Genomic DNA, 26,406 nt, shown 5'->3' with positions numbered 1-26,406 from the left:
TGTTTCGCATCGCAACATGTCAGTTGCTTGTTGCTAATATACAATGGGAGCAAAGACTCCAAAATGTCTCTGTCATATGCTTGCCAAGCTAATTTGACATGCTCTATTTCCCAATGAAATGGGAACATAAGTGCAGCATTGTTTTAGGATCAATGCCAATTATCCAGCTTAGATGCTAAACATCTGCTATTTTGTGCTGAAGAATATTAATATGAAACTCTTTTTCCATGCATACTGATTATTTGATCTCTTATTGATGAGCACAGGCAGACAAAAGCATTGTATTTATTATAATGCTAAACAGACCTCATTTTCTTAATCAGCAAAACAAAGATTAAACTGCAGAAGTAATTTGAGTCAGACCTGAATCCTGAAAGTCATCTCTCGCTTGTGGTGAGAAAGATGACATTTCCACTGCTAGTCATACTTGCCGGTTTGCATTCCCTACATTATTGCAAAACAAAGTGGGATTGTGTGTGATATTTCTTACTCTGCTGCTGGTCTGTAATTCCAGCTTCAGCCCTGAGGAACAGCAAAAATCTTTGAAGCACCTTTTGAAATTTTCATCTAGAAAAGCATAGAGAATGGGGTTAAGGCTGCTGTTGGTATATCCGAGAGCCACTGAAAAATAATAACAGGCAGATACCGCTGCCGTTTCTGGCACATTTACCAAAGTTTTGACCAATACAAAAATGTGAATAGGAGTCCAGCAAATGATGAAAACTGCTACAACAATGAGGACCATCCGTGTGATCCGACGGAGGTTTCTGTCTTTCTCTCTGGAACCAGACAGCAGTCTTACACTCTTCAAACGCAAAATCATCAAGCTGTAGCAGACAGAGATGATGAGGACTGGTACAATAAAGGCAAAGACAAAAACACAGACTTTCAGTACGGTATCCCAGTACCAGTAGGGATGTGGGAACTGCAACTCACACTCGACGATACCTGTTGAATAAGAAAAATAACAGATATTATGATGACATATACAGTCAAAACTATTACAGCTAAACTTTGTTAACTAAGATTGGTATCATCTTAACTGTGTTGCTACGTTCCCCGGGAGGAAACCATAAATTAAAACAATTACATTTACTGAATAACTCCCAATTGAAGAAATAACCAAGATTTCACTTTTTGTAGTATTTATGTTAACATGAATCAGATCAAATGCAAATTGCACATGAATTAACAGCCAATTAATACTTCAAATAAAAAGATAAATTTCACTTTAAATAGTTGATAGAACAAGGATACATCTGGTACAAGCACTTACATTACCCCCCACAGAAGCGTGGCACTACATAGAGCTACAGAGTTCTACAATATGCTGTTCTTTATTCACAAAGGGTAGGTCAATTGACAACAGTCTTCATCTTTAGGTTTTACGGGTATATTTATCATCAGCCAGGCACACTGCTACAAACCCTCTCTCCCTCTGGTTACAATCATCCTGAGTATGTAGCTTTCCAGGGTTCTATTTCAGTCAACCAACACCTGGTTCAGGACATGGCCAGTTCTGGGAAAACGTCCAACTCTTTAATGTCTCTGAACTATTCACACAGCCTTATAGATTTTAGATATTTTTGGCCAGCTCACAAAGTACTTCCAATTAGTTCTTTTCTAACAAAAATAAAAACTTGTCCTGAGAATGATTTGCATCATTCCCCCATAATAATTGTCTGTGTTCTTCTTTTGTTTCTGTCTGCTTTCTTGTGGATATATCTATGTATTGATCATCTTCACCCTCTAGTTGCTCTGCTTATAACTCTCAAGTGTGTGTGTCAACCACATGACTTCTTTCTTATCTTCCATCCAGCTGGTCCTGTTTCCTGCTTGGTCAAGGGCCACTAGGTCACATGGCTATTTCCTATTTCTTATGATTTATTTACTCTTATTTCTTATTATTCAAGAAAATTGCAATTGTTCCTTTTACAATAGATACAAACTCTCAAAAGTGCTTTTCAAACATTCTTAAAAGTACAGAAATCCAAAGACCTTTCAATGGAATTACACATTTTCCTCACTGTACTGCTTCTGAGTCAAATCTCATCGCAGCATTTGTTTAAGAATATTTTCAGTAAAATTTAACTACTTAAACTGGGAATTCCGAAGTTACGAGCTGCATCTGTGTAACTGAATGCCCAACTAACTTTGTCCTAATCAACAAACCTGAATATTAATAGAGAAACAGGCCAGATTTTGTAAGAGGACTGTAAATAAATTTCAACAGCATCTTCACATATTATTGTGAATTATATTGGAAAACTTCAATTAAATGAAATGTACCGAAGCATGCTTAATGGGTACGATGTAGAGGCCTGGTTCCATAAGTCAGGCTTGATAATTGCTTATATGCAAATAATTAATAGAGAATTTCTGCTTGGCCTTCAGCTCTTCATGACAAGATTCATTTGTTGCAATTTAGAACCAAATAAAAATGATTTAAGCACCAATTAGCATGTAGGTTATTTAGCAGGAGATCAGCTTTAGCACATCTTGGTAAGCAGATGTAAAGAGGATGCACTTAGAAGATTACCTCAAGAAACAGTGGATCACACATTATAAAATATGGTCAAAGTGAAAACTGGTTTAGTGTCTTTTTCCAACTTCATTCCTTTCAAAAGTATGATTGACATTGATAAATAAATTGCATATATGGAAATTGCGTGACTTCTCAATGGTTTATCAACAAGTCAATTTCAAAATATTGTGTTTCAGTTCCTGTTGCCATGAGAACGCTGGAATACTCTTATCCATAAAGGTTAATGCCTGTAAAGTCACAGGTGGCCAATTCTAGCTGTTTATAATCCCGTTGTTAGCCTCATTTCAAGAGTGACTCGCTGGTTTTATATTTTCACAAGGAGTAAAAATAGTTTTTGTTTCGCTGTGTACCTCTCCAATTATTAAATCAGTTCCCATCTTCCTGTTTACATCTGCCAGCAATTGAATTTGTCTTCCTCTGTTCACGAATCAAAAAATAAGTTGAGCATAAAGCACTGTTTCAACTTTGGATTATACTCTTCATTTTCATCAAAATTAGCAAGGCCAGAGAAATATATCCTTTAAGAAGTTATTTTGGAGCATCAATTAAAGGTGACCAAATTCTCACAATCATAGAACCATAGAATTCCTACGGTGCAGAAAGAGGCCACTTGACCCATCAAACCTGCCCTGACAACAAACTCTGTCCCTGTAACCCACATATTTACCCTATCAGGCCCCTGGCACAAAGGGACAATTTAGCATGGCCAATTTACCTAACCCACACATGTTTGGACTGTGAGAGGAAACTGGAGCATCCGGCGGAAACCCACACAGATACAGGGAGAATATGCAAACTCCTCACAGATGGTGACACGAGACCAGAATTGAACCCGAGTCCCTGGTGTTGTGAAGCAGCAGTGCTAAGTACTGTGCCATCATGTGGCGAGATGCAATGCTGGTGGGCAAGGGGAGGGGAATGCAACTTTGTAAAATTAATCCTTTTAATGTTTATACAGCAGCATCAGACAGCAAAATTTCTAAACTCGTGCTACTTATAAAATCTACTGCTTACAGTGCTATAGATTAACATGAGTAGGAAGGCTCCAACACTTTTAAAACCAAATCAGCCAAAGCTAGATTTAACACTCAGGTTTAAGTCAATTGTACCTACATATTTTACACTCTCTCCTGTGAGTTGAGTTTAGGATTGTTATAGCTTTGGTTGGAAATTAATGATTCTGCATGCTGCAATTTCTTAATGAATTAAGTCTTAATGGACAAAACAAAACCAATGCTGAACACCATAAGACAAAAAGGATTTTGTATAATAACCATCAGTGCTGCGTGGTTTTATGGGAATAAAGACATAAAACTGCAGCAAGTGGGCGCCTGTTAATCATTTCCAAAGTGAGCAAGTGCTCAGCTTGTAATAGATTGTCAAACAATTAGGCAAGTTTTAATTTTATTTTTGATTTAGTTAAGTGCCGGATAATGCCAAGTGGAATTTCTGACATGGAGGATATTCTGAGATGTTAACTGAATCTATTACTAAGCAAGTGAGCATTCCAAGAGAAGCCCCATTTCCCATCTATCCCTCAATAACATCACTGAAAAACAATGATCGATCTCACGCATACACTGAAGGCGCACAGACTTACTCACCACACATCACTCCACCTATCAGTGTCTTGAATTTCTTCTCACTGCTTTTCTGGTATCCAGAACTGGATGAGTAGAATTTTCTTCCACTCAAATATTGGAAAGACTGAAACCATTGGCCGGGATTTTCCGTTCCCATTAGGTCCACCGACGGGAACGGAAAATATTGCGAGAAGGCCAAAGTGGCGGTTTATGTTGGTATGAAAGGTTCCATGATCTTCCCCTCCCCTGCTCAGTGACGAGAAGTGTTTCCTACAGTTTCATGTTAAGAATCCCTTAATAATACATTAGTATTTCATTGTTGGGTTCATACACCGGAATTGTGTGTCAAATAATCCATCCACAGCAGCGTGATTTCAGAACAGTGCAACTTATGGCTAGCTTCAAAATACGTAAACCTGGTGACCAACTCTCCAAGGAAAGTTCAGTATATGTGGAGGAGCTCCGCGTATTAAGGCCCTGACCCAAAGGTGATGAACCTTTGACTCAGAGCAACTAGCTTTTGGCTTGAGAGAAACTCATGTAACACTGGAGTGAGACGAGAAGAGCCCCAGTCAGAGGGTAATGGGACTGGTAGGATAACACTGCAAAGATATCGGGGCCTAGTCAGGGAGACTATGGGGAAGACTTGGGAGGGATCGGGGGAAGCTCCACGGTGCCAGGAGGAAAACCTCAAGGTGCTGGGGACCTAACTGGGAAAGCTGGAGGTAGACCCCAGACTACTGGGGAGAATACTAGTTGGTAAGACCAGCGGTTGACTCAGAAGAGATAGAGTTGAGTCAGTGGAAACGGGAAATGGAAATTTACTGCTACGTCCACCCTGGAATTGGATCAGGTAGGCTCGCAGAATGGAATTCCACGTTGGCCTCAGGCAAGATTTTATGAGCCTCACCCGAGCGGACATTGTAGAATACCGGCTGGGGTTTGAGGAGGGAAGACAGGGTTACCTCAGGGGAAAACAGGTTAATCTGGGCAGACGGGGGTGTGGTCGGGGGCAGGGGGGAGGAGGTGTGATTCGGTGGGGGGGGGAGCCAGGGGTGTTGAGTGGGGGTTTGACTCGGTGGGGGGGGGGGTCTTTCGAGTGGGGTTTGACTCAGGGGAAACTGGGGAAGAGAGGATCAAGTGTAAAAAGCACCATTTCTGTTGTCTTCTGTTCCTGGGCTATGGGCATCCTGGAAGGCCTCACAGAGGGCAAGGAAGCCTAGCGCTGTACAGTGGGTGTGTGGGTCGTCATCATGGACTGACAGTTCTTTTCAAAGCTGGAGGAAGGTGTAGAGGGGGGCGGTGGGGGGGGGGGGGGGGGGCGGGGGTTGCTTCTGGAGGGAGGATGCAAGTGATCATTGCCACATTGCAATGAGACCATTCAGCTGTAACTCAGTTGACATGCCTGGAGTCTAATTACTCACACAATTATGCCCGCTTAAGCGCCACTTGTGTGTGTGAGTGTCGCTAATTGCTGCTCAGCAGTTAACCCTCAGAGCACTCACTTCTAAAATCATTAACTGCAGTGGTATGCTAGCACCATTGGCTGACTGGGAATGCAAATATACTTCCTTAGAGAATTGGCAATGGTATACTGCCCAAGGCAAATATTCCTAATGTTCGGCTGTGTGCTGCAATGAGTATTGATAAGAACTCCCCATAGATTGGGGGCGTTTAAGAGATCCGTGGATAGGTTTATGGACGAAAAGGGATTGGTTTAGGTTAGTGGGTCATTGTTTTTTAACTGGTCGGCGCAATATCGTGGGCCCAAGGGCCTGTTCTGCGCTGTAGTGTTCTATGTTCTATGTTCTATAGATCAGGTTGAGTGCAAAGCCTTAAAGTGAAGCTTTGGACAACGGCTGTGTCTGAATGAGAAGTCATGATATGGAGATGCCGGCATTGGACTGGGCTAAAACAGAAAGAAATCCCACAACACCAGCTTAAAGTCCAACAAGTTTATTTGTTAACTCCTGGCCACCTGATGAAGGGGCAGCCTGTTCCGAAAGCTTGCGGCTTTTGCTACAAATAAACTTGTTGAACTTTAAGCTGGTGTTGTGGGATTTCTTCCTGAATGAGAACTCAGGATGCAGCATAATGGCCAAAGCTGTGGCCACTTGGTCATGTGATACATGGCAAGGGTGGTGAGGGGTGTTGCCCAACCAGCAGGTGAATGAGGGACTGGACATTAATGTTGTGGCCAGAACATGAACCACTGGGCTTTGAGGAGCAGCTTCAGATGAGACGTGCAAAGAGTGGCCCATAGGAGGTAGAAACTAACTGTTAAATCTCTCTCTTTGATACTGTAGTGCAAAACAGTGAGCCTGGTGAACTCACTGTCAATCTTCTCAATGAAAGGCTGGAGAGAAGAAGAATATGTCAAAATCAGCACTCAGCTCACCAAAGGCAGGAGCAAAATCGTGAAAAGAAAGGCATGGCAAGGCCTGCTGTGCACACAAAGAATAAATCCCAGAGATCTGTTGCTCAGAGGTGCCTCACTATTAACAGGGTAAACAAGAGTGTTGAACATACCTGCAGATGTCCAAGAACCATAATGCCAAAAATGACACATGCCCAAGGAACTGCTTGGTCACAACTGCCATCATCTTCAGGATTTGGTGCCACAGGGACTTGGAGGACATCCACTGCTAGTGTTGCTGAAAGTTACAGTGGTGCTCAATTTTTATAGCAGTGACTCCTTCCAGAGCTGCACAGCTGACCAGTGTAGGGTTTCACAAGCCTCTGTACATAAGTGCATCCAGGAGGCGATGACACAATCTTTGCAAGGGCTTACAACTTCGCCCATTTCCACTGGGATCAGGCCAAACAGAATGCAAGAGCAATGGGCTTTGCACAAACCTTTGGCTTTCCACAGGTGCAGGGTGCCATCGACTGCACTCATGTGGCACTCCAGCTATCGAGGCAGGACCGAGACCGGAGACAAATCATCTGGCTCGGATCAGCACATTCCTGCCTATCAGCAGTCCTCTGATGTCCAGGCCACCACTTGCTGTGGATCTGAAAGTGTAAAGTGCTAACCAGGTTGTGACCCCGAGCCTACTTTAGAATTAAGACACACCAAGCTGTGTGTCTGCACTGGTGGAGGCTGTGGGTGAGTGCCACGACAGTTCTTCCACATCAGGGACTGTGAATCCCCCCACTGTGCTGCTGTCAGGGCTGGAGTCGAGGACCTGGTCTGGGAACTCCTTGGGCTGCTTCCCAGATGTGCCTACAATAGAAAGAAAAGTTCCCTAGTGCAGGGCAGAGGCCTTTAGTCATGATTCACAGCATGGTTGTCTGATGGATGGTGCAGTGCTGGATCCTGACTTGGTTTATCACCATCAGTTCAGGAGAGATTGACATCCTCCCCAGATGGCTCTGTCCTCAAAATTGATGAGGGCTTTGTGTTCTGGAATCTATTTATCTGACTGGAATCTCTCCTTCTAGTTGTGAGCCAAACTTCCCTGGGGGAATACAGATGGAGACCGTGTAAACAGGATGCCTGATCAGGATTCCTGGCATGTGTAGATGCTGAGATTGACCAGTGGGGTGATGAGGACTCTACCCAGGGGAGATGAAGATCTATGTGGGGCAGTGAGTGAAATCCCTGTGGATATGTGATGGGTGTGTGTGTGTGAGTTGAGAGTAATGAGAAGATTGACTTAATAAAAGTCTGGAATCTGAAACAAAAACAGAAAATGCTGGATAATGTCAGCAGGTCTGTCAGCATCAGGGGGAGAGAATAGAGCCAAGGTTTTGGATCTGGATGACCTTTTGGACCTTTTGGACCTTTTGTCCAGAGCAGCTCTGATGAAGGGTTATCTAGACCCAAAACGTTGGCTCTATTCTCTCCCCGCAGATGCTATCAGACCTGCTGAGATTTTCCAGCATTTTCTGTTTTTGTGTGAGAAGATTGATTTACCCTGGCAGAAGGGAAGAGATCATTCATCCTCTTCCTGTGCTGGATGGCTGTTCTCTTCGGCAGAGCCTTAGCACTGGCCATAGCTGCCACCACCCCCCATGCTGGTTGTTGATCTTGCTGTCTGGTTTTCACGTCGGGCCTCTCCTGTATCAGGAACCTTTCTGGGGAGGTGTTGAAACCTGCTGGATTTCCTGGCAGCCATCACTTCCCAGCAACCTATGAAATATAGTTGATGCGCACTGGGCAGCCTTTAAATGTGGCACCCCGTTGGTTGCAGCACTGAGGTGATGGGGGGGGCGGGTGAACTAGAGGCCTGTGATATGTTGTGGAACCCAGAAATGAAAGTTTTGGCACTAAAAGCCATACTATACAGCAGGAAAGGCCGCCATTGCCCCCGGCTGGCTGAGTTCCAATTTCCCTCCCTTACCATCAGTCTTTGCTGATTTTTGGGAAAACCTCATCCTTGTCTTCTTCCACCACACCAAATTCTGTTCACTAGATACCAATCCCATCCCTAATCCTAGCCACTGTATGAGACTTTGTGGAACTTTGAGAGGCCCAGACCAAAGCATAAATAGTTTCCTAGTTAAACAATATAAGCTTTCCTCTTACGTCTAAATATCAAGCTGCCCAGGCTTACTTTCAGGCAAACTGCAACACCGATCATATGAAGCCTTTCATTTGCCCTAAATTTAAAACTGTCCTAAAACATAATAAACTTATAAACTTCATAAATGTAAAAAGAGTGATCAATGAAAGAATCAGAGGTAATATGAGAAAACCCTTTTTTTCAGCATAAAAAGCTGTTAGGAACATGATGGAAATGAGGGGTGATGGTAACAGATTAAATAGTGCATCTAAGATTGTATAAATACTTGAAGCAAAATACTTTGCAGGGCTATGGAAGCAGATGGAACCAAAGAGCCAAGGTAAGTATGATGGACCTCCTCCCGTGCTATATCACTCTATGACTTTATGAATTTTGAGTTTTTCTTGTGCAAATCCCATTTTAATTGTTCCACTATTGGGACTGTGTCTTCAATTGTCTAAGCTCTAAGGGTGAAATTTTGCTGGAAACAGGCCGAGACAATAGAGGCAGAAAAGGCAACATTGCAGCCATAGTTTGGGACTTAGTCTCAAAAACATCGAGATGCAGGTCCCACAACATTATGCGGATTGAACCTGTCCTACCAACAACTTTGGGCCATATTTTACCATTTTGATTCTAAGTGCTGGGCGGACTTGAAACTGGGATTGTTTCAGATCCAACTTTTAGACCCGTTCTGAGGTGCCTTCATCTGCACTCTGCCTGAAAAACTAGCAGTGATTCCAAACCGCTCTGCACAAGTTTGTGGGCCGGGCTTAACGTGCCCGAAACACTGCAGCTCCGATCGGAGCTTCCAACTGCGTATGCGCAGAAATGAAATGGTAAACAGTCCCCTGTCACATCATTCCCAGGCCAGATAATGCCTCGCCCTGGCCCCCACAGACATTGCCCCATCTCCACAACATTACTGACCCCCTTATCCCCCCACCCCCTCGCTACCCAGACTGGCCGCAGGCCTCTCTCCCTTCGTCCCCACCGATCTCAGGCAGAGTGGCAGAGGACCCCATTCCCCCCTGCATTGATCTCAGGCAGAACAGCAGCGGATCCCCCTTCCCCACCTCCCACCTACCAATCTCAAACAGAGTGGCAGAGGACGTCACTCCACTGATCTCAGGCAGAGAGCTATCAGACAGCTTGACATTTACCTCCTCAGTAACTGGAACATCTGGAACGGACTTATTTGGGGACCATGCCTGCTTCACGCTGATTCCGGATGGGCAAATGCGGTAGTAAAGGGGGATGTGCCGGTAAGGTTGGGCATGCAGCCCATTAACTCCATTAAAATACATGCAAATGCATTTAAATGACCATCGTGCCCTTTTCAGGTGTGGTCCCGCTTGCAACCATTTTTGAGCCTTGGTAAAGGGGGAACTGGCACGGAGACAGATGCTGTTTGCCTCACGCCCAATTTTACCAAGTTCTTGCACCCAAAAATGGGTGCAACGTGATGGTAAAATCAGACCCTTTGTTTCGCAAAGATCAGGGCACTATTTTCTGCCCCAACGCACAAGTTTGCACATGGAACCCCACCACCACACAACCCAACACACCCTGCCACCAGTGCTGTCCCCAGCACTGCTCCTGACAATGTTCTAGTAATGCCCAAGGTCCTGGCAGCATTGCTTGGGGGTAGTGGCCAGGCAGGACCCTCTGTCCCTGCCTTGAACAATGTTCTCACCTGAGCTCTTCTGGGAAGTGGGCCTTGGAAATTCAGTCAGATTTCATGCTGATCTGCTCTTACGCTGATATGAATGGACGTTCTTACGGAGAGGGTGGAGGGGATAAATCAGTTTTGAAGGCTTGATAATTCTATGAAAATAGATGGAAATGATGTTCCTGACATTGAATGTTGAGAAATGCGATATATCATTGGTGGGGGGACAATTACGTCACGTGTTTAGGTTGGCGTGAAGTGCGATTTAAGCTTCTTGAATGATTTTCTGCTCAGAGCAGAAAATCCTGAACTAAGTTTTGAAATGCCATAAAATTTTCTGCTATTCTACTTCTCTCTCCTCGGTTAAAGAGCTCCTTAACATCTACCTCTCTGATGCATATGTCCTAATGTTATTTTTCCTTAAATGGCTTGGTATTAAATCTTGACTGATAACGTATAAATAAAGCAGCTTGGGATAGCTCAATACCTTAAAAGGTCTTTCTCGACATTACAGAGAACCATCATCCAGGGCAGAGTTTTCCAGCCCTTTCCACTCACAGGACCTTCCAGTCCCACTGAAGGTGAGCCCCTGTGGTGGGTTTTTCGCTAGTGAGATTCCTGGTGGCTGGATGGCTGAATTGTGCTAAGTGCTGCAGACACTGAAGGGACCAGGATGGCAAACTGCCTCTGCTCCTGGAAAACCCGCCACTGGGGCAGCAGCAGGAAATCCTGCCCATTTAATTCACTTTTAATTTGCTCCGGAAGATTTTTATTGCATATTCTGTGTTCTACCTTTCATTAAAACCCATCAGTGTGAGCAAGAGCTGAACAAACGTTGGCAAAGTAAACTAACATATGCAAAAATGAGATACATTAACATTAGAATCAGGCTTTGTGAATACTCTGTAACCAGCTAAATGAAGTTAATTTTGATAAAGCTTGACAACTCACCATCTCTTGTCCCAGTGCCCCCAAGCACTATAACAGGTATGCCAATAACTGAAGCAAGGAGCCAGATGCAAACATTTATTACTTTTGCGTTTAAAGGGGTACGGAAATCCAATGCCTTCACTGGATGGCACACAGCAATATATCGATCAACGCTCATCATTGTCAGTGTGAAGATGCTGGTAAACATGTTGTAATAATCAATGGAGACCACTATTTTACACAACATGTCTCCAAATGGCCAAGACCCCATTAAATAGTCAGCACTCTGGAAAGGCATTGTGCTTGTTGCTAGAGCATCTGCTGCAGCTAGATTGAAAATATATATATTGGTAGCTGTCTTCATCTTCGTGTATCTAAAAAGAAACGTATAAAACTGTTTTAGTTGGCATGATAATTCATAGCCATACAAAATGGAAAATACAAGCAAAATTAAATCTGGCACTGATATACATATATAATTCATAATTGATGTGTTAGAAACATAGAACTGTCGAAAATAGGAACAAGAGTAGCCATACAACCCTTCAAGCCTGCTCCACCAGTCAATGTCATCATGGCTGATCCATTATCTCAACACTATAGTCTGGCTCTCTTCCCATACCCCTTGACTTTAGAGTCTTGAAATCTATCTATTTCCTTCTTAAATATATTTGACCTCCACAGCCTTCTGTGGTAGAGAATTCTGCAGGTTCACCTTCGACTGAGTGAAGACGTGTCTTCTTAGTTCAATGGTCCTAAATGGTCCACCCTTACCCTGAGACTGTAACATCCTGTTCCAAACATTCAGCCCTCAACCATAGGAGATATCCCTGCATCCAATCTGCTCAACCCTGTCAGAGTTTTATAGTGCTTAATGAGATCCCCTCTCATCCTTCTAAACTCCACAGAAAACAAGCCAAGTCAATATCTGCTCAAACAACAAGCCAGCTAAGTCAGGAATCAGTGTGCACTCTCTCTAAGCTATGTATATGCTAAGTGTCCTGTTACCATATCCTTTACAATAGACTTGAGTATGTTCCCTACCACTGATGTTAAGCTAACTAGTCTGTAATTTCCTGACTTTTCCCTCCCTCTTTTTTAAATAGTGGGGTTACATTTGCCACCCTCAATTCTGTAAGGACTGTTCCTTTGAATTTAGGAAGATGACAACTATCTCCAAGGCCACCTCCATTAATATCCTGTGATGTAGATTATCAGGCCTTGGGGATTGATCAGCTTTCAGTCCCATTAATTTCTCCAGCATTATTTTTAATACAAATTTCCTTCAATTCCTCCTTTTCACTAGATCCTTGATTCCCTAGCATTTCTGGAAAATTATTTGTGTCGTCGCCTGTGAAGACAGAACTAAAATAGTTCATTAATTGCTCTGCCATTGCTTTGTTTCCTGTTACAAATTCTCCCATTTTGGAGTGTAAGCAACATTTCTCTTTGCTAATGTTTTATTTGTAAAAACTTACAGAAGCTTATAAGTCCTCTTTTATGTTACCTGCAAGTTTACTCTCATACTCCATTTTAACCCTCCTAATCAATCTCTTAATCCTCCTTTGTTGAATTCTAAACTGCTCCCAATCCTCAAACTTGCTGCTTTTTCTATCAATTTTATACATCTCCACTTTAGATCTGATACTAGCATCAACTTCCTTTGTTAGCCATGATTGGGTCACTCTTCTTGTATTTTTATATCAGAAAGAAATGTATAACTGGTATAATGCACACATTCTTTCTTTAATTAGTAGTCATTGTCTATCACCATCACGCCTTTTAATGAAGCTCCCAAATCAATCCTAGCCAGCTCACAATGTAGATTAAAGTCACCCTTGATTATGGTAGCACAATTGTTACATGTATTTCCAATTTCTTATTTAATGCCATCCTCTATCTTACCACTAGTGTTTAGAGACTAAGAGGCAACTCCCACCAATGTTTTCCACCCCTTCTTTCTCAGACAACTCCTTTTCCCTTTTGCCTGTCATTCCTACATATTAAGTATCCTTGGATATTCCATTCCCAAGCTCGGTCGCCCTGCAGCAATGCCCCCATAATAGAAATCATATCAGACTCATTCAGATCTATCTGAACTATTAATTGTTTTGACTCATTGTGAATGCTTTGTGTGTTCAGATATGTTGCCTTTAAACTTGTCCTTTAACATTTTTACACATCCTTTTTTTGTATTACGGTCCTATTGCTGCTCGCTCATGTTTCTTCTGCCTTCCCATTTTGCTTTCTGCTTTTTTGACTTTCATTTCTATCTTTCTATCTCCTGTGTCTGTCCACTCACGTTCCCATTCCTCTGCCACTCTAGTTTAAATCCTCCACAACAGCCCTGGCAAATATCCCTGCAAAGATACTGGTACCATTTGCGCAAAAAGTGTACTCATTTATACAGTTGTGATGCCTACCTTGGATACCAGGCAATTAAATATTAAATCTTTAAAAGCAACATATTATGCTGAATTCTGCTGTGGATGTCAGGAATGATGGAGGGATCATTTCTGGATCCTGATCATAGCACACCCGCCAGCCTCATTTGGCTAATCAACAGGCTGTCCACACCACCACCAACCCCTCCCCCCCTGCCCACACACCTCCACCCTTCATGTTCTACTCAAGAAAGGTGGGTGACAAAAGGGGTTGCATGGGCCAGTAAGCCCCACTACAGGGAAGGCTGACAGTCCCAGCCGCATGCCAAAGGAATGCAGCTGAGGCTTAAGCAGCAGGAGTGGCAGGAAAGCATTGTAACAGCCATCAGGATCAGGAGAGAGGCTGAGACATCAAGATCCTCATGAGGCTCCATCTTCAGGTATTCCACACTCAATGGTAATGTTGTCAGATGGGGAGAAGCAGCTATGTAATTTTGTGCTGGCATCAGTTAAATCTCAATTATATGTACTGCAGCCTCCACCTCCCACTGTGCAGCCACCTCCTCTTACTCGGTGAGGATGTCAGGTGGGGTGGGGGCCAGACATCGGTTTGGGGGTCCCACTTGATACCAGCAAGATTGCAGCCTCCTTGTGAAATGCCCATTATATAGCTCAACCACCAGCCCACTACTGGGCACCTTTCCTCTGCCTGTTCTCTCCTGTCTCCATAAGAAGTATGAGGAGGCAGGAAATGCTTTGGGGGTCCAGCTAAATGCTTTCACTTCTAAAATTCTGTAGACAACACTCCCCTACCCCACCCTCTCCCCTCCACTTTTCCCACTCCCCACCAACCTCCAAAGGCACGTCCATGGGCTGAGAAAGATCTGGTCATAGTGACCTGTTCCCAAATACTAATTCACCTGCCCTGGTGGATGTATCTGTGCAATTCATCGCATTGAAGAAGCAGTCAACACTGGAAATTACAAGCCATTCCAACAAAAAATAAAGGTTGGCAACTTTTATTCAGTGTGTGGTGCAGTCAATTAGTGATGGTTCCATCAGTTAGCTATTAACTTCTGTAGTTAATAGAAGCAAACACATGAATAATAAAATATTTAGCAGGCAATCTGCTGTATTAATATTGATGGGAACATTTCTTCTAAGAAGTTTTTAATATCAAAGTTGCCAATAATAGATAATGATTACAGATTGAAATGTTTCACTTAATGATACTTGCAGTATTATTAACTTTTGTCAGACTAAAAACCTGGATGGCTCCTAACTTGTTGGTGTTGATCTGAAGGAAATTGTTGACTATCTCAGATATACCATCATCTGAACATCTCAACTGATTGTTGAGGAATAAAGAATGGTGGCAGAATGAGAGTTGGGTATCACCAGCTTACATGTGAAATGTGGCCCATTGGTTATAGTCACATCACCAAGGAGTAGCACGTACAATAGGGAAAGGAAGGGGAGAAAGGCTGGAGCCTGCAGGCACAGTAGATGTGACTGCTTGGACAGGGTCAGGTGGTGGTTGGACACACACCCATTACAGGAGATGTGCTGGCCTTACTGGGACATATTAGAGCGGAGGCAAGAGGAGTGACAGGAATGCTGAGCACAAAATTAATGATAGAAAGGGCAAGAGGACAAGTGAAGTTAACAGTTGTGCTGATGGTTATAAAGAATGTTTTGGTGACTTTAGAAAGAATAGTCTGAGAGTTTTGAGGAGCACAGAAACCAGATTGAAGGAAATCAAAGCGTGATAGAAGACATAGATACGGAGGACACATTTGAGAACTTTAAAGAGAAAGGGAAGGGAGGAATGAATTTTTGCATTTATTGATTCATTTCCTTGCTTTTTTGTAATGCTGAACAAATCATCAACAACAGTTTGCATTTATATAGAGCCTTTAACATAATATTAGACCTTCAAAAAAGCATTCACTTTTCAATCACATGAAGGATTAAATCCATAAATTACAACATATCTTTTCAACAAAATAATACCAGCTTCAATTAGTCAAGCGGATTTAATTTATGTTGTAAATGTATGTTGGCCCACACAACGGAATATTAATTAATTAAGTCAAGGGATGTGAGCTCAAACCCAAATCCCTCTGGCCTTGTCCGAGGTAGCCATACTGTACTACAGAAAAAGCATTGCAGCATCTTGCTATTTAAAATGTCATTTTATTTTAATTTACACAATCAGATCAAATTGTAAGGTCTCTCATTACACCACAAATGAAACATCTCAACCTTGGGGTTGTGACTGTGAATGACAACTATTTTTAAATTCTTTGGTAAAAGGCCAAGACCATTAATTTTGAAATGTTCTGTGACTGGCAGATTAGTAGGCAGAGAAATCATCATACAGATTGATATTAGAAGTTCTCAGGTACATAGAACTTGTGTGAGCTTTGTTGTCAGGGTCAAGAGGCACCTAAAGTTAAAGTTAAAGTTTATTTATTAGTCACAAGTAAACGTACATTAACATTGCGATGTTGTTACTGTGAAAATCCCCTAGTCACCGCACTCCGGCGCAGGTTCAGATACATTGAGGGACAATTTAGAATGGCCAATGCACTTAATCAGCACGTCTTTCGAACTGTGAAGGAAAACAGAGCACCTGGAGGAAATCCATGCAGACATGGGAAGAATGTGCAAACTCCATCCAGACAGTGAGCCGAGCCAAGAATCGAACCCAGGTCCCTGGCACTGTGAGGTAGCAGTGCTAACCACCGTGCCACCATACCACTAAAATTTCTATCCTGTATAACAAATAACTTATTACAAAATTACTTTTGTATGAATGTGGGACTTCATATGACAGTTATGTTTTAAACTGTCTTCTTTAAACTTAAGGTAAAACAAAATGTTTTGAATGGGGTATGCTGTGATCAGACTCATTCTGCCTGGGAACAGACCCATGTGATCTGTAAAACAAAATGGAAAAATCAAGCAACAAATATTCACACCTTGACACAAAAAAGGGAGCTGCTTGCAATTACTCAGAATATTGGGTGGAACAACATTGAAAGGACATTGGAAGACTCATCTTGCTGTGGCAGGGAGAACCGCCTGCTGCGGTTGTAAATGCGCCTAGTTTGGGGGCGTTTAAGAGATCCATGGATAGGTTTATGGACGAAAAGGGATTGGTTTAGGTTAGTGGGTCATTGTTTTTTAACTGGTCGGCGCAACATCGTGGGCCGAAGGGCCTGTTCTGCGCTGTAATGTTCTATGTTCTAAGAGCACATTTTGAAAAGGTGCAAAGAGTTTGTATTCAATCTTCACAACTACATAACAGCTGGGAGTGTGACACAAAGTATTTTGGTTATGTTATAAAGTTAGTGGGGAAGTACATATCCTGTGATTTGATGTACTGGTTGCCTAGTAAGTAAGGTTGAGTCTATGTTGATTTTAATTTGTTTCTTAAAGTAAAAGTTTTGAGAAATGAAATTTTGTGATTCTTTCTATATGTTGCTGGGAAATTCATCTCTTTCTTTGAAAATTATTGCTTACTATAGGGATTGTAACAAATGGAGAGCTCTTATGGATCCAAATCCAGAGACTGAAAAATTGGTATAATGGAATTTACCAGAGTTTAAACAGAGAAGTGGCTGGATTTCGGAGCCGTGTTCCAAAACCAAATCCTGTTCAAGGTCAATGGACCCTTGCGTGGTCTCACCTCCACAACCCACCCGCTATGATAGCCATGGCAGGCGGGAAGGGAAAATTCCCGCCAGGATTTCACATTCGGGTGGCATGATGGCACAGTGGTTGGACTGGCACAGTGGCACGCACTGTTCTGTCACAGCACCAGGGACCTGGGTTCAATTCCCAGCTGGGGTCACTATCTATGTGAAGTTTGCACATTCCCCCCATCTCTGCATGGGATTCCTCTAGGTGCTCCAGTTTCCTCCTACAGTCCAAAGATGTGTGGGTTAGGTGGATTGGCTATGCCAAATTGCCTTTGGTGTCAGGAAGGCTAGCTAGGATAAATGCGTGGGATTATAGGGATAGGGCCTGGGTGGGATTGTGGTTGGTGCAGACTCAATAGGCTAAATGGCCTCCTTCTGCACTGTAGGATTCTATGATTTACTTTTTCTGTATTCAGTGATAAGTTACCGTGGCTACATTCAATGGTTAGGCATTTCTGTAAAGAGATGATCTGTCTGTAGATGTCATGTCGCAGTTGACAAAGGTTAATCTGAAGGCTGTGGCAAAGAAAGTTAGAGCTGGCTTGAAAGTAAGGGTGAGAAATGGTGAAGAATGGGCTCAGCACTTGACTCTTGAGGAGGAAACAGGTCATCCCAATAGCAGTCAAGTTGCGTTAAGTAGAATTCAATTACAATTGCAACAACTGTGATTGTAAAAAGAAAGGTAAAAACAAGAAAGAAATTAAACTTCAAAACAGCAAGAGAAAATGAAAATTTGAATTCTACAGGGAGAGAGAAAAAGAAAAATTAAAATGAGAGGAAAGAATTAAAGAAAAAGACAGTTTCTAAGAGAAAAAGAAACAAACAGATTTGATCTTGACAGAGAAAAGTTTTGATTCTGTGATCAGTGGTAGTAGGAAAACATGAATGTGATGCAGATTTATTTATAGGTTTTAATTTTTTAAATTCTTTCCTGAGATGTGAACATCACCACCACCGTGAACTGCTGCAGTCCATGTGGTATTAATACACCCTGTGCTGTTAGGGAATGAGGTCCAGGATTTTGATCCAGCGACAATAAAGAAATAGCAATGTAACTTCAAATCAGGACGGTGTGAGGCCTATTGGAGAGCTCACAGGTTGCCATTGGTGATAGTAGATGGTGGAGGATTCAGTGATAGTAATGCCATTGAAATTGGCAAGAGAATGTTTCGTGCCTAAATTCAGTGAGGAAGAAGATGAAATGTATTTTCTATCATTTGAGAAAATTGCTACTGAACTTCAAGGGTCAAAATGAAGTTGGATGATTTAATTGCAGAGCGTGTTAGCAGTGTACTTATCTCTTTCATACATACAACCTGCTGACAATATTAGAGTGAAAACTGCTATTCTCAATGCTTATGAGTTAGTGCTGGAGGCTTAGAGAGAGAAATGTTGAAATTTAAGAAGAAACAGAGTCAGACATTTGTAGAATTTGCTACAGAAAAAAAATTATATTTGATAGGTGGTACAGATCTATGAAGGATGAATTAGATGTTGACAACCCTAAGTGAAGTAAAACCAATGGAAGATTTTTTTTTAAAACATCACTTTGGAAGTAAGGTCCCACCTTGAAGACCATAAAGCCATGGTGATACATTGGGTAACAAGGACTGGGGGAGGTGAGCTGGTTAAGTTGCTCTTTCAGAGAGTCAGTGCATATTCGATGGATCGAATAGCGTCCTTCTACACTGTATGGATTCTGTGACGTGCTTCTTAAAACAGCATTGGATTTAAATAAGGCTATTTTATAATCTGTATAATTAAATATTAAATGATCCTCAGTTTTACTTCTGTACCCATTAACTGGGGATTGAAGACGTTAGATTGAAAACTATTTTAGTAATTTTGACAATTTGCTGCTAATAAGCACAATGAACAGGGTTAGAACCTCCTATGTAAAATAGAAAATCTACATGATACAACAAAAATAACAAGCTGCTTGCACCTGCTCTTCATGAGCGCTGTATCTAAAGCAGGCTTTAGAAGAAAACACTTATTAATAATGTTGAATATGGCCCTACTCATAATGGGCATATTAAGCTTTATGCAAAACATATTGCTGCTGTGATTTATTCCCATTATATGTTGAACAGAATTCTACACTCTCAATTCTTTGGTTCACTTCTAGAAAAGTATTCATCAGTTATCAATGCTCTTGTGCAAGTGAGTTATTGACTTGATATCAAATTGATTCGGTGGTCTGAGCCTTAAAAGCATATTTTAGTAAACCAAAATGAAAAAAAGAGCTATTTGACAAAATATTTATCATTACACATTCTCAATATATGGGATATAGGTATTTTAATTCTTTGTTTAAAGCTATGCATTAATAATAAATCCTGCAATATCTAACCCAATATTCAATAAAAAAGGCTTAGTTTGTTGCATTTCACTGATAAAACAAATTATATTCTGCAGTATAGATGAAACACATTATTAAAATGCATTAAAAATTGACCATGCAATTATTTAAAACGTAATTTGGGCATGCACTTTGCGCACTTAAATCAATATGGATGTTAACCAGTGTATGAAGAACCTTCCAAATTTTCAGACAGATTGATGCAAATAACGTGAGAATATGATTTTGTTTCCCAATGGTAAATTAAGCATATCATCTAAAAGAATTAAGCTTTAGGGAAAGATTATGGGAACAAACAAAAGAAAAACACATCAGAAAGGAACATTTTATTTAAGACAACTGGTCAATCTCCTAAGGCATTGCACACCGATTAAGTTAAATGAATTTTTAGTCCAGCAGGGTTGCAAAATGGAAGATAATTAGATCCAATGTGGCGAGTGGGAAAATGGTTATAGGAAAAGTAATGGGCAAGTAGAAGTGGTGCAACCAAGGAGAGGAAGCAGGGAGAAGGGAAGGGAGAGAAGGAGGGAGTAAGAAGTTATTGGGAAGAAAACAAGGAAGAAGATAATTGAAGAGGAGGGGAAAAGGGGGCATGAGTGGGTACAGGAGAGGAGGGATGAAGATAGAAGGTACTGAGAAAGGGACATTCAGGTCAGAATGAAGAGGGAAATGTAAGCAAGTGACAGGTAGCATTGAGATAGAAGGATGACCAGGGGAAGTTAAAATTGACACACGAGGCCATAGAGGGAATTGTTATCAAAGAGGAAATTAAGAAAATGTACAAGTAACCTGTAAAGAAGAAAACAAATGCCAATGGGACGAAGGAGCTGAAAAGGGATTTGCTGACAATATTTGTGTCAGAGCAGGAAATGCAGCCAGTAAAGAGGGGTTTGTTGGAGGCAGAGTTGCTGCCAGCAATAAACAAAAATAGATGTTTACACCCGTAGAAGAATACATGTTGGGGAAATAAATGGAAACCATAACTTACTGCTGAGGTGGTGGTGGAGGCAAGGGTGGTCTAGATCCAAGGTGAAGAAGCAGGCATTTAATTATAGAGAGATTGGCATGAAGGTGATTCCCATTTGACTTTGACAAATGTTTTGCTTAGGTTCTGGGACTTGCATCGCTGTTTGAGAGTCTCTCAATATTCACTGGCTATTCAGATTTACATGTCTTAAAGCCATTATCCTAAAATCAGCTTTGAGGATGCTGTGTTTGTCTTTCTTCTTTTGGAGTGCAATGTCTTTTTTTCCCAGATGTAAACTTCACAAGTTGGGGAGTGAGAAAATAGATCACAAACTTGTTCAACATGGCAGTTGGGGAAGAGGTTGCAATCTTGTTTGGGGAGAATGTTGAGATCTTGGTCTGTAGTGCACGGAGGGCTGGTGAGCCAAAATATTGTTCAGTTGGGAAGAAGTTTGTTCAATTCTCGAGGTGACAAATTTCACTCATTAACACTGTGCAATAGGTGCCCAATCTCAGAGTAGGTGCTGAACAAGTTTTATGTGTGCAGTCAGCAGGATGCTACACAGTGCCTGCTCTGCTCAGCAAAAGTGTTATCTGTAGTATACAGTGTCCACTGCCTCTGGGTCTTAGTTTTGTCAATGCATTTTGGATCAGTTCTGGGAGAGCAATTGTAACCTTGCTTGGCTGCATTTGATGAATACCATTAAATCCGTACAGCCTTTCAGCCACTCATCTTTGTTCCTTCCACCAATGACTTTTTCATCATTTATGCTTCTACTCTTGAGGAGGAATTATGGTAAGTTGGTTTGGGACTTATTTACTAAGCTTTTTTGTCAGTGTCCATTTTATTTATTTATTTGTATCCATTGTCCAACTCATTCTGGCTGCCCCAAATTTTAAATAATTTCCCTTCCTCATTTGGAACGTTAATGAATCACAATAGTGTGATTTTTTTGCCTGAGAATCTAACACCATCTTGCATGAATTTGATTATATTTAAATTTAATATCATTATAATTTTGAGAGCACCCGTCATTTTTAATATTCTGGTGTTTATTTTTTAAAAAAAACAATTAAAGTAGATGTCTGGGAATAACTAAAGGCTGGTAATATAATTAATGGGTAGAAATTGGTTATAATCTGTTTTTGGGTGTGTAGCCAATGGTCCACAGACATTACGTGCAAAAACCAGGGAGGTCTCAAAATTGGCCTAAATTGGGTGTCAGATGACCAGTGTGGGCAAGCTGTCAGGGTCTGTTGTGCCTCCAGAGGTAACTGACAAATTTCCAAATGACCAATTTCTGCTCTTTGGGTCACCAGCAACAGCCCACAGATAAGGTGGGTTGGGAGTGGGGTACAGTGTGGGAGGGTAGGAACATGGAAATGAATCAAGTATGGCCCAACAGCATCTCTTGGAAATGCTGTAGACCTGAGTACTCATGACCCCATGTTAAGTTGTAAAATGATATTTACATACCGTTTCATTCTCAAGGCATGTCGATGACAAAAAATGCCTGAACAGAGCTCAAGATGGCCCAATCAGACTGATGAGTCCTAGTGCAAAAATGAAGTCCCTCAATAAAATGGAATATCACCTGACAAAATATTGGATTGGACATATCCCAGCCATCCAATTGCTGGACAAGTTCTTAGGCACTAATTTTAAGTCACTTGGTTCATCAGTAGTAGCCTCAGAGAACACCCAACACTGGGAGGAAGTTGCTCCATAGAATTGGTACTTTTCTTATTCATGTCTTCTGCCTGGAAATGTTTGCAGTTCAAGGCTTATTTATTAGAGTCACAAGTAGGCTTACATTAACACTGCAATGAAGTTACTGTGAAAATCCCCTAGTTGCCACACTCCGGCGCCTGTTCAGGCACACTGAGGGAAAATTTAGCATGGCCAATGCACCTGACCAGCACGTCTTTCAAACTGTGGGGGGAAACCAGAGCACCCAGAGGAAATACACACAGACATGGGGAGAACATGCAGATTCTGCACAGACAGTGACCCAAGCCGAAAATCGAACCCGGGTCCCTGGCGCTGTAAGGTAGCAGTGCTGAAACAGGGGCAACAGCAGCTTGTTTCTATCCCTGGATCTCCAGGTAATCAAATTGAATTGCAAAATTAGATTACTATCACCTTGATATGAGGAATATTAATATATAAGAATCAGCAGTTTGATCCTTAGCATTACTCAAAATGAATTACGAGGTGGTTGTTTTAAATCTGTCATGGAATAAACCTACATGTTATCACTGCCAGCAAATTACAGTGATAGAATAAATTAAATTCTATTTTTAATACTTTATATTGTCACTTTTACCAGTGTCTTGGGAATTAAAATGTGGCTTTCTCCATTATTCCTGAAAAACAGGACGAAAGAAAACCATGTGAAAGACAGGCATCTGGACCTTGAAACTAGGTTCCATAATTCTGCTGGTGGCAGAGCTATGGAAACCCAAAACTCATAACCCGTCATCAGGGAACAGGAGAAGGGGGAGAGCAGATAGTGCCAAACATCAGGAACTGGGGCCTGGGTGAGCCCAGGCTTGGTGTTTCAAACAGTTTCTCATCATCTGTGCTGAGCAGCCACAACTACTGATCTGATAGACTGGCTTTAAAAAAAACAGATCTGTCAGACTGGGGATTTCAATATTTTTTAAGCTGGTTACTCAATGACATCTCAATTTCACTACTCGCTGCCGCTTCTGACCTTTGGACAGCTTCACGATTCTGATTTCATTTTTGGAAAACTTGCCAGACCACAAAGCTGCCCAAACATGTGAAGCAGCAGCAAAACCGAACACTGGTCTAGCTTGAGAAACAGTCAGTCAAATCCCTTTAATTTTACTACCTACCAGATGTGTGTGTAGGGAGCATGGAGGGCACATTGGGTAAAGGTTGGAAGAGGGTGCAGTTTGTGGAATGCTCAGAGAAAACCTGGAGGGGAGGGTTGGAGGTACTTGGAGGGGGCATTGGAGAGGATATTGGGAAAGGTTGGATATGAAGTTGGGGGATAGATTGTGGGTAGGTTGGAGTTAAGGTTGGAGGGGTTGGAGAGAGTGTTGGGAGAAGGTTAGAAGGGTTGCTCGAGGAGAGATTAGCTACAGATTTGAATTGTTTCTGTAAATGTAGCCACATTCCCTAACATCAGTTGATTACTTGGTGATTAATTATCCTTAGAGAATCAACACTTGGCCTCATTGCAGCAATCATGCTGCCTATTGCATGCAGATGTAATCAAAGAAAGACAAAATCTACATTTAAAGAACAACTTTCACCATTTCCCATATTGCTTTACAGCCAGTTAATTACTTTTGAGTTGTAGTCACTGATATAATGTGGGCACAGTTATTAAATTGCAGAGCAGGCTTAAGGGACCAAATGGCCAACTCCCTCTCCTAATATGTCATTCCGGGATGGATGACATGAACTGGGCATGGTGGCCTTTGTAATTCATAATTAGTTTGTGAATAGAGGGTGGAATCATGGCTGTAATTCTGTATTTTTTTGTTGCTAATGAAAGTTTAATGTGAGTGGGATTTTTGAGGTGAGATTGCCAGGGCAGAAGTGCATAATGGGTTCATAGTAAATCAATAACCTGCATATAATTTTCAAGAATCTTTTCCATTGACTTCAGTATGTCCCTTTGTATACTTACCTATTATTTTACTCTATCCTAGTGCTTTTGGTGAGCTTTTAAGGTATTGAAACATTGTGAAAATGTTGTGTTGCATAATCAGTATCGAAAATATATCAGTGAGAAGCAGCAACCAGCTGAGCCTTCAGACTTGCTGATCAAGAAACAGATACATCGGTACATAATCCAGTCTTTGCTCTCTGGCATCTTAGAGGTTACATTGCAGACATACCTGAGGGTCGGAAACACAAGCACCAGGGTTCATGATTTCTCTCCATGGCCCTTCCAGCAACTACTGATTCAGCTATATAATTCATCTTGGCCAATGTTATTAGCACTGGTCTGCTGCATGCACCAAAATACTGTAGAGTGGGTGGATCAACATCAGGTAGCTTTTCACACTGATGTGATAAACAATCTGTGTCTTTGGACTTCATTGGTCTAGATAATGCCCTCTTTAAATCACCCCTAACTGTACATGGAATCTTCTCTCATGCTCTTAAAGAGCTAGAGCTATTGGGCCCGATTCTCCTATCGCGGCGTGCTAATTTTTTGGCATGCAGATTGGAAAACGCGCTTGTTGGTTATTTTGCAGGATTCATGGATACGTTTACTACACATGTGCATCTCACACCACCAAGGAGCAGGCATGGTCAGGACCACGCTGGAAACCGGCGTGAAGACCAGGTAAGTGACTTTAATCTATTTAAAATGTAATTTAAATGTCATTATCAGGTCCAGCAAGTTCCTTGCTGGGCCCAATAGGATCTCCCACCTCGCCAGGAGTATTTCACTCTGGCGGGGTTTAGAATAGCTTCCCGTGTTCGAGGAACTAGCAGGAGACCACACTAGAGTGAAGGGGGACAACCAGGCTCCCTCCCCAGGGAGTGGGTGGTGGGGGTCGGTGCCCCCATGCATGGGCACTCTGGCAGTGCCAGATTATGCTCCAGCACTGCCCAAGGGGCAAAGTGCCAATGCCTGGGGGCACTTTGGCACTGCCCATCAGGAATGGAGCAGTGCCAAGGGGGTGGGGCTTATTGTGGGCAGCCTAATGGAAAATTGGTGAGATGGGGGGCCCCACTATATGGGGTTCAGTCGGGCTGGAGGTAGGCCAGCAATTGGGGCAGGCAGGAGGGGAAGGTCTGCCGAGGGAATCTGCTTTCTGGAAGATGTCTGCCTCCTGTGAGGAGGGGGTCTGTTTCCCATGGAGGGGGTTCTGCTGGGGCAGGGGGGCACGGGGAGGGTACCATTATTGCGGAGGGTGGGGTGCTGGAGATTGAGGTGCTATAGGATGGGGGGGGTGGTTGTGGGATTGGGGCTGTCCCGTGAATGCTTGTGGGGCTGTGATCGGGCCATTGAAGGAGGGCTGGAGGGGCAGCACTTCAGGCGTCCCGGTCCAGCCAGCCATTGAGCTAAGCAGCAAATGAGAAGCTGACAGATTGAGGCTACTGCGCATGAGCAGGGCCTCAGAATCATCAGACTCCAATGTGAATAAGTCCTGTTCCCCCCCGAGCTTTTAATGATATTCATGATTGTGACCTCTGCAGTGGACAGAGTTTGGGAGATTCGAGCCTGAGCTCCCACTGAAAAAACAATTGTGATTTACACCAGTTTTCCTGCTAATTCAGCACTTAGAATTTTTTGGGAGAATCACCCCCACTGTTTCTCCAGGTGAAGGGCTTTTGATTTTCCTGTGTTACTGTGTTCACTGTAACTGGAGGAGTGTTGCTACCTTTTTACGTTTACAAGGAAGTGTTACTGCATCTTGTCGCGGAGGTCACAGGAGCTGGCAGGCCTCTCAGGAGAAAGTCTACTGCTGTAATGGGGCGAGAGTGGCAGTGCACCCTCTGGGATGAAGACAGACAGTCCACAAGCTGATACTCAAAATCAGTATGCCCATCTCTATCTCTGCTTCTCTCAACTTAACATACTTCTTAAGATACAAAATGGTCTCAATGGGTTTTAATTTTTATATTAATTGAAAACTTACCTAAAATAAGTTGAATTTGTATTTCAATCACTTTCAAAAACCTACAAACTAAAGAGCAATCCACATCAAGATGCAATTGGGCAATGCTCATCATGTGGCACAGTGGCATTGTGGT

The 26,406-nt window shown here is 42.3% G+C and overlaps 1 protein-coding gene across 1 annotated transcript in view; it reads right to left on the bottom strand.

The window, feature by feature from the left end:
* Nucleotides 1–421: 421 nt before the first annotated feature.
* oprk1 (opioid receptor, kappa 1) overlaps nt 422–26,406 on the bottom strand; it is a 32,791-nt gene continuing 6,806 nt past the window's right edge. The window contains exons 3-4 of the mRNA XM_080194927.1: nt 11,260–11,612; nt 422–948 (exon numbers count right to left, since the gene is read on the bottom strand). Coding sequence (XP_080051053.1) covers nt 422–948; nt 11,260–11,612 — 880 coding nt within the window. The remainder of the gene's footprint in view (nt 949–11,259; nt 11,613–26,406) is intronic.

The sequence above is a fragment of the Carcharhinus amblyrhynchos genome, chromosome 8 (genome assembly GCF_965287045.1).
Source record: "Carcharhinus amblyrhynchos chromosome 8, sCarAmb.v2.hapA, whole genome shotgun sequence".
NCBI lineage: Eukaryota > Metazoa > Chordata > Chondrichthyes > Carcharhiniformes > Carcharhinidae > Carcharhinus > Carcharhinus amblyrhynchos.
This window is presented reverse-complemented; position numbering and strand designations above follow the sequence as displayed.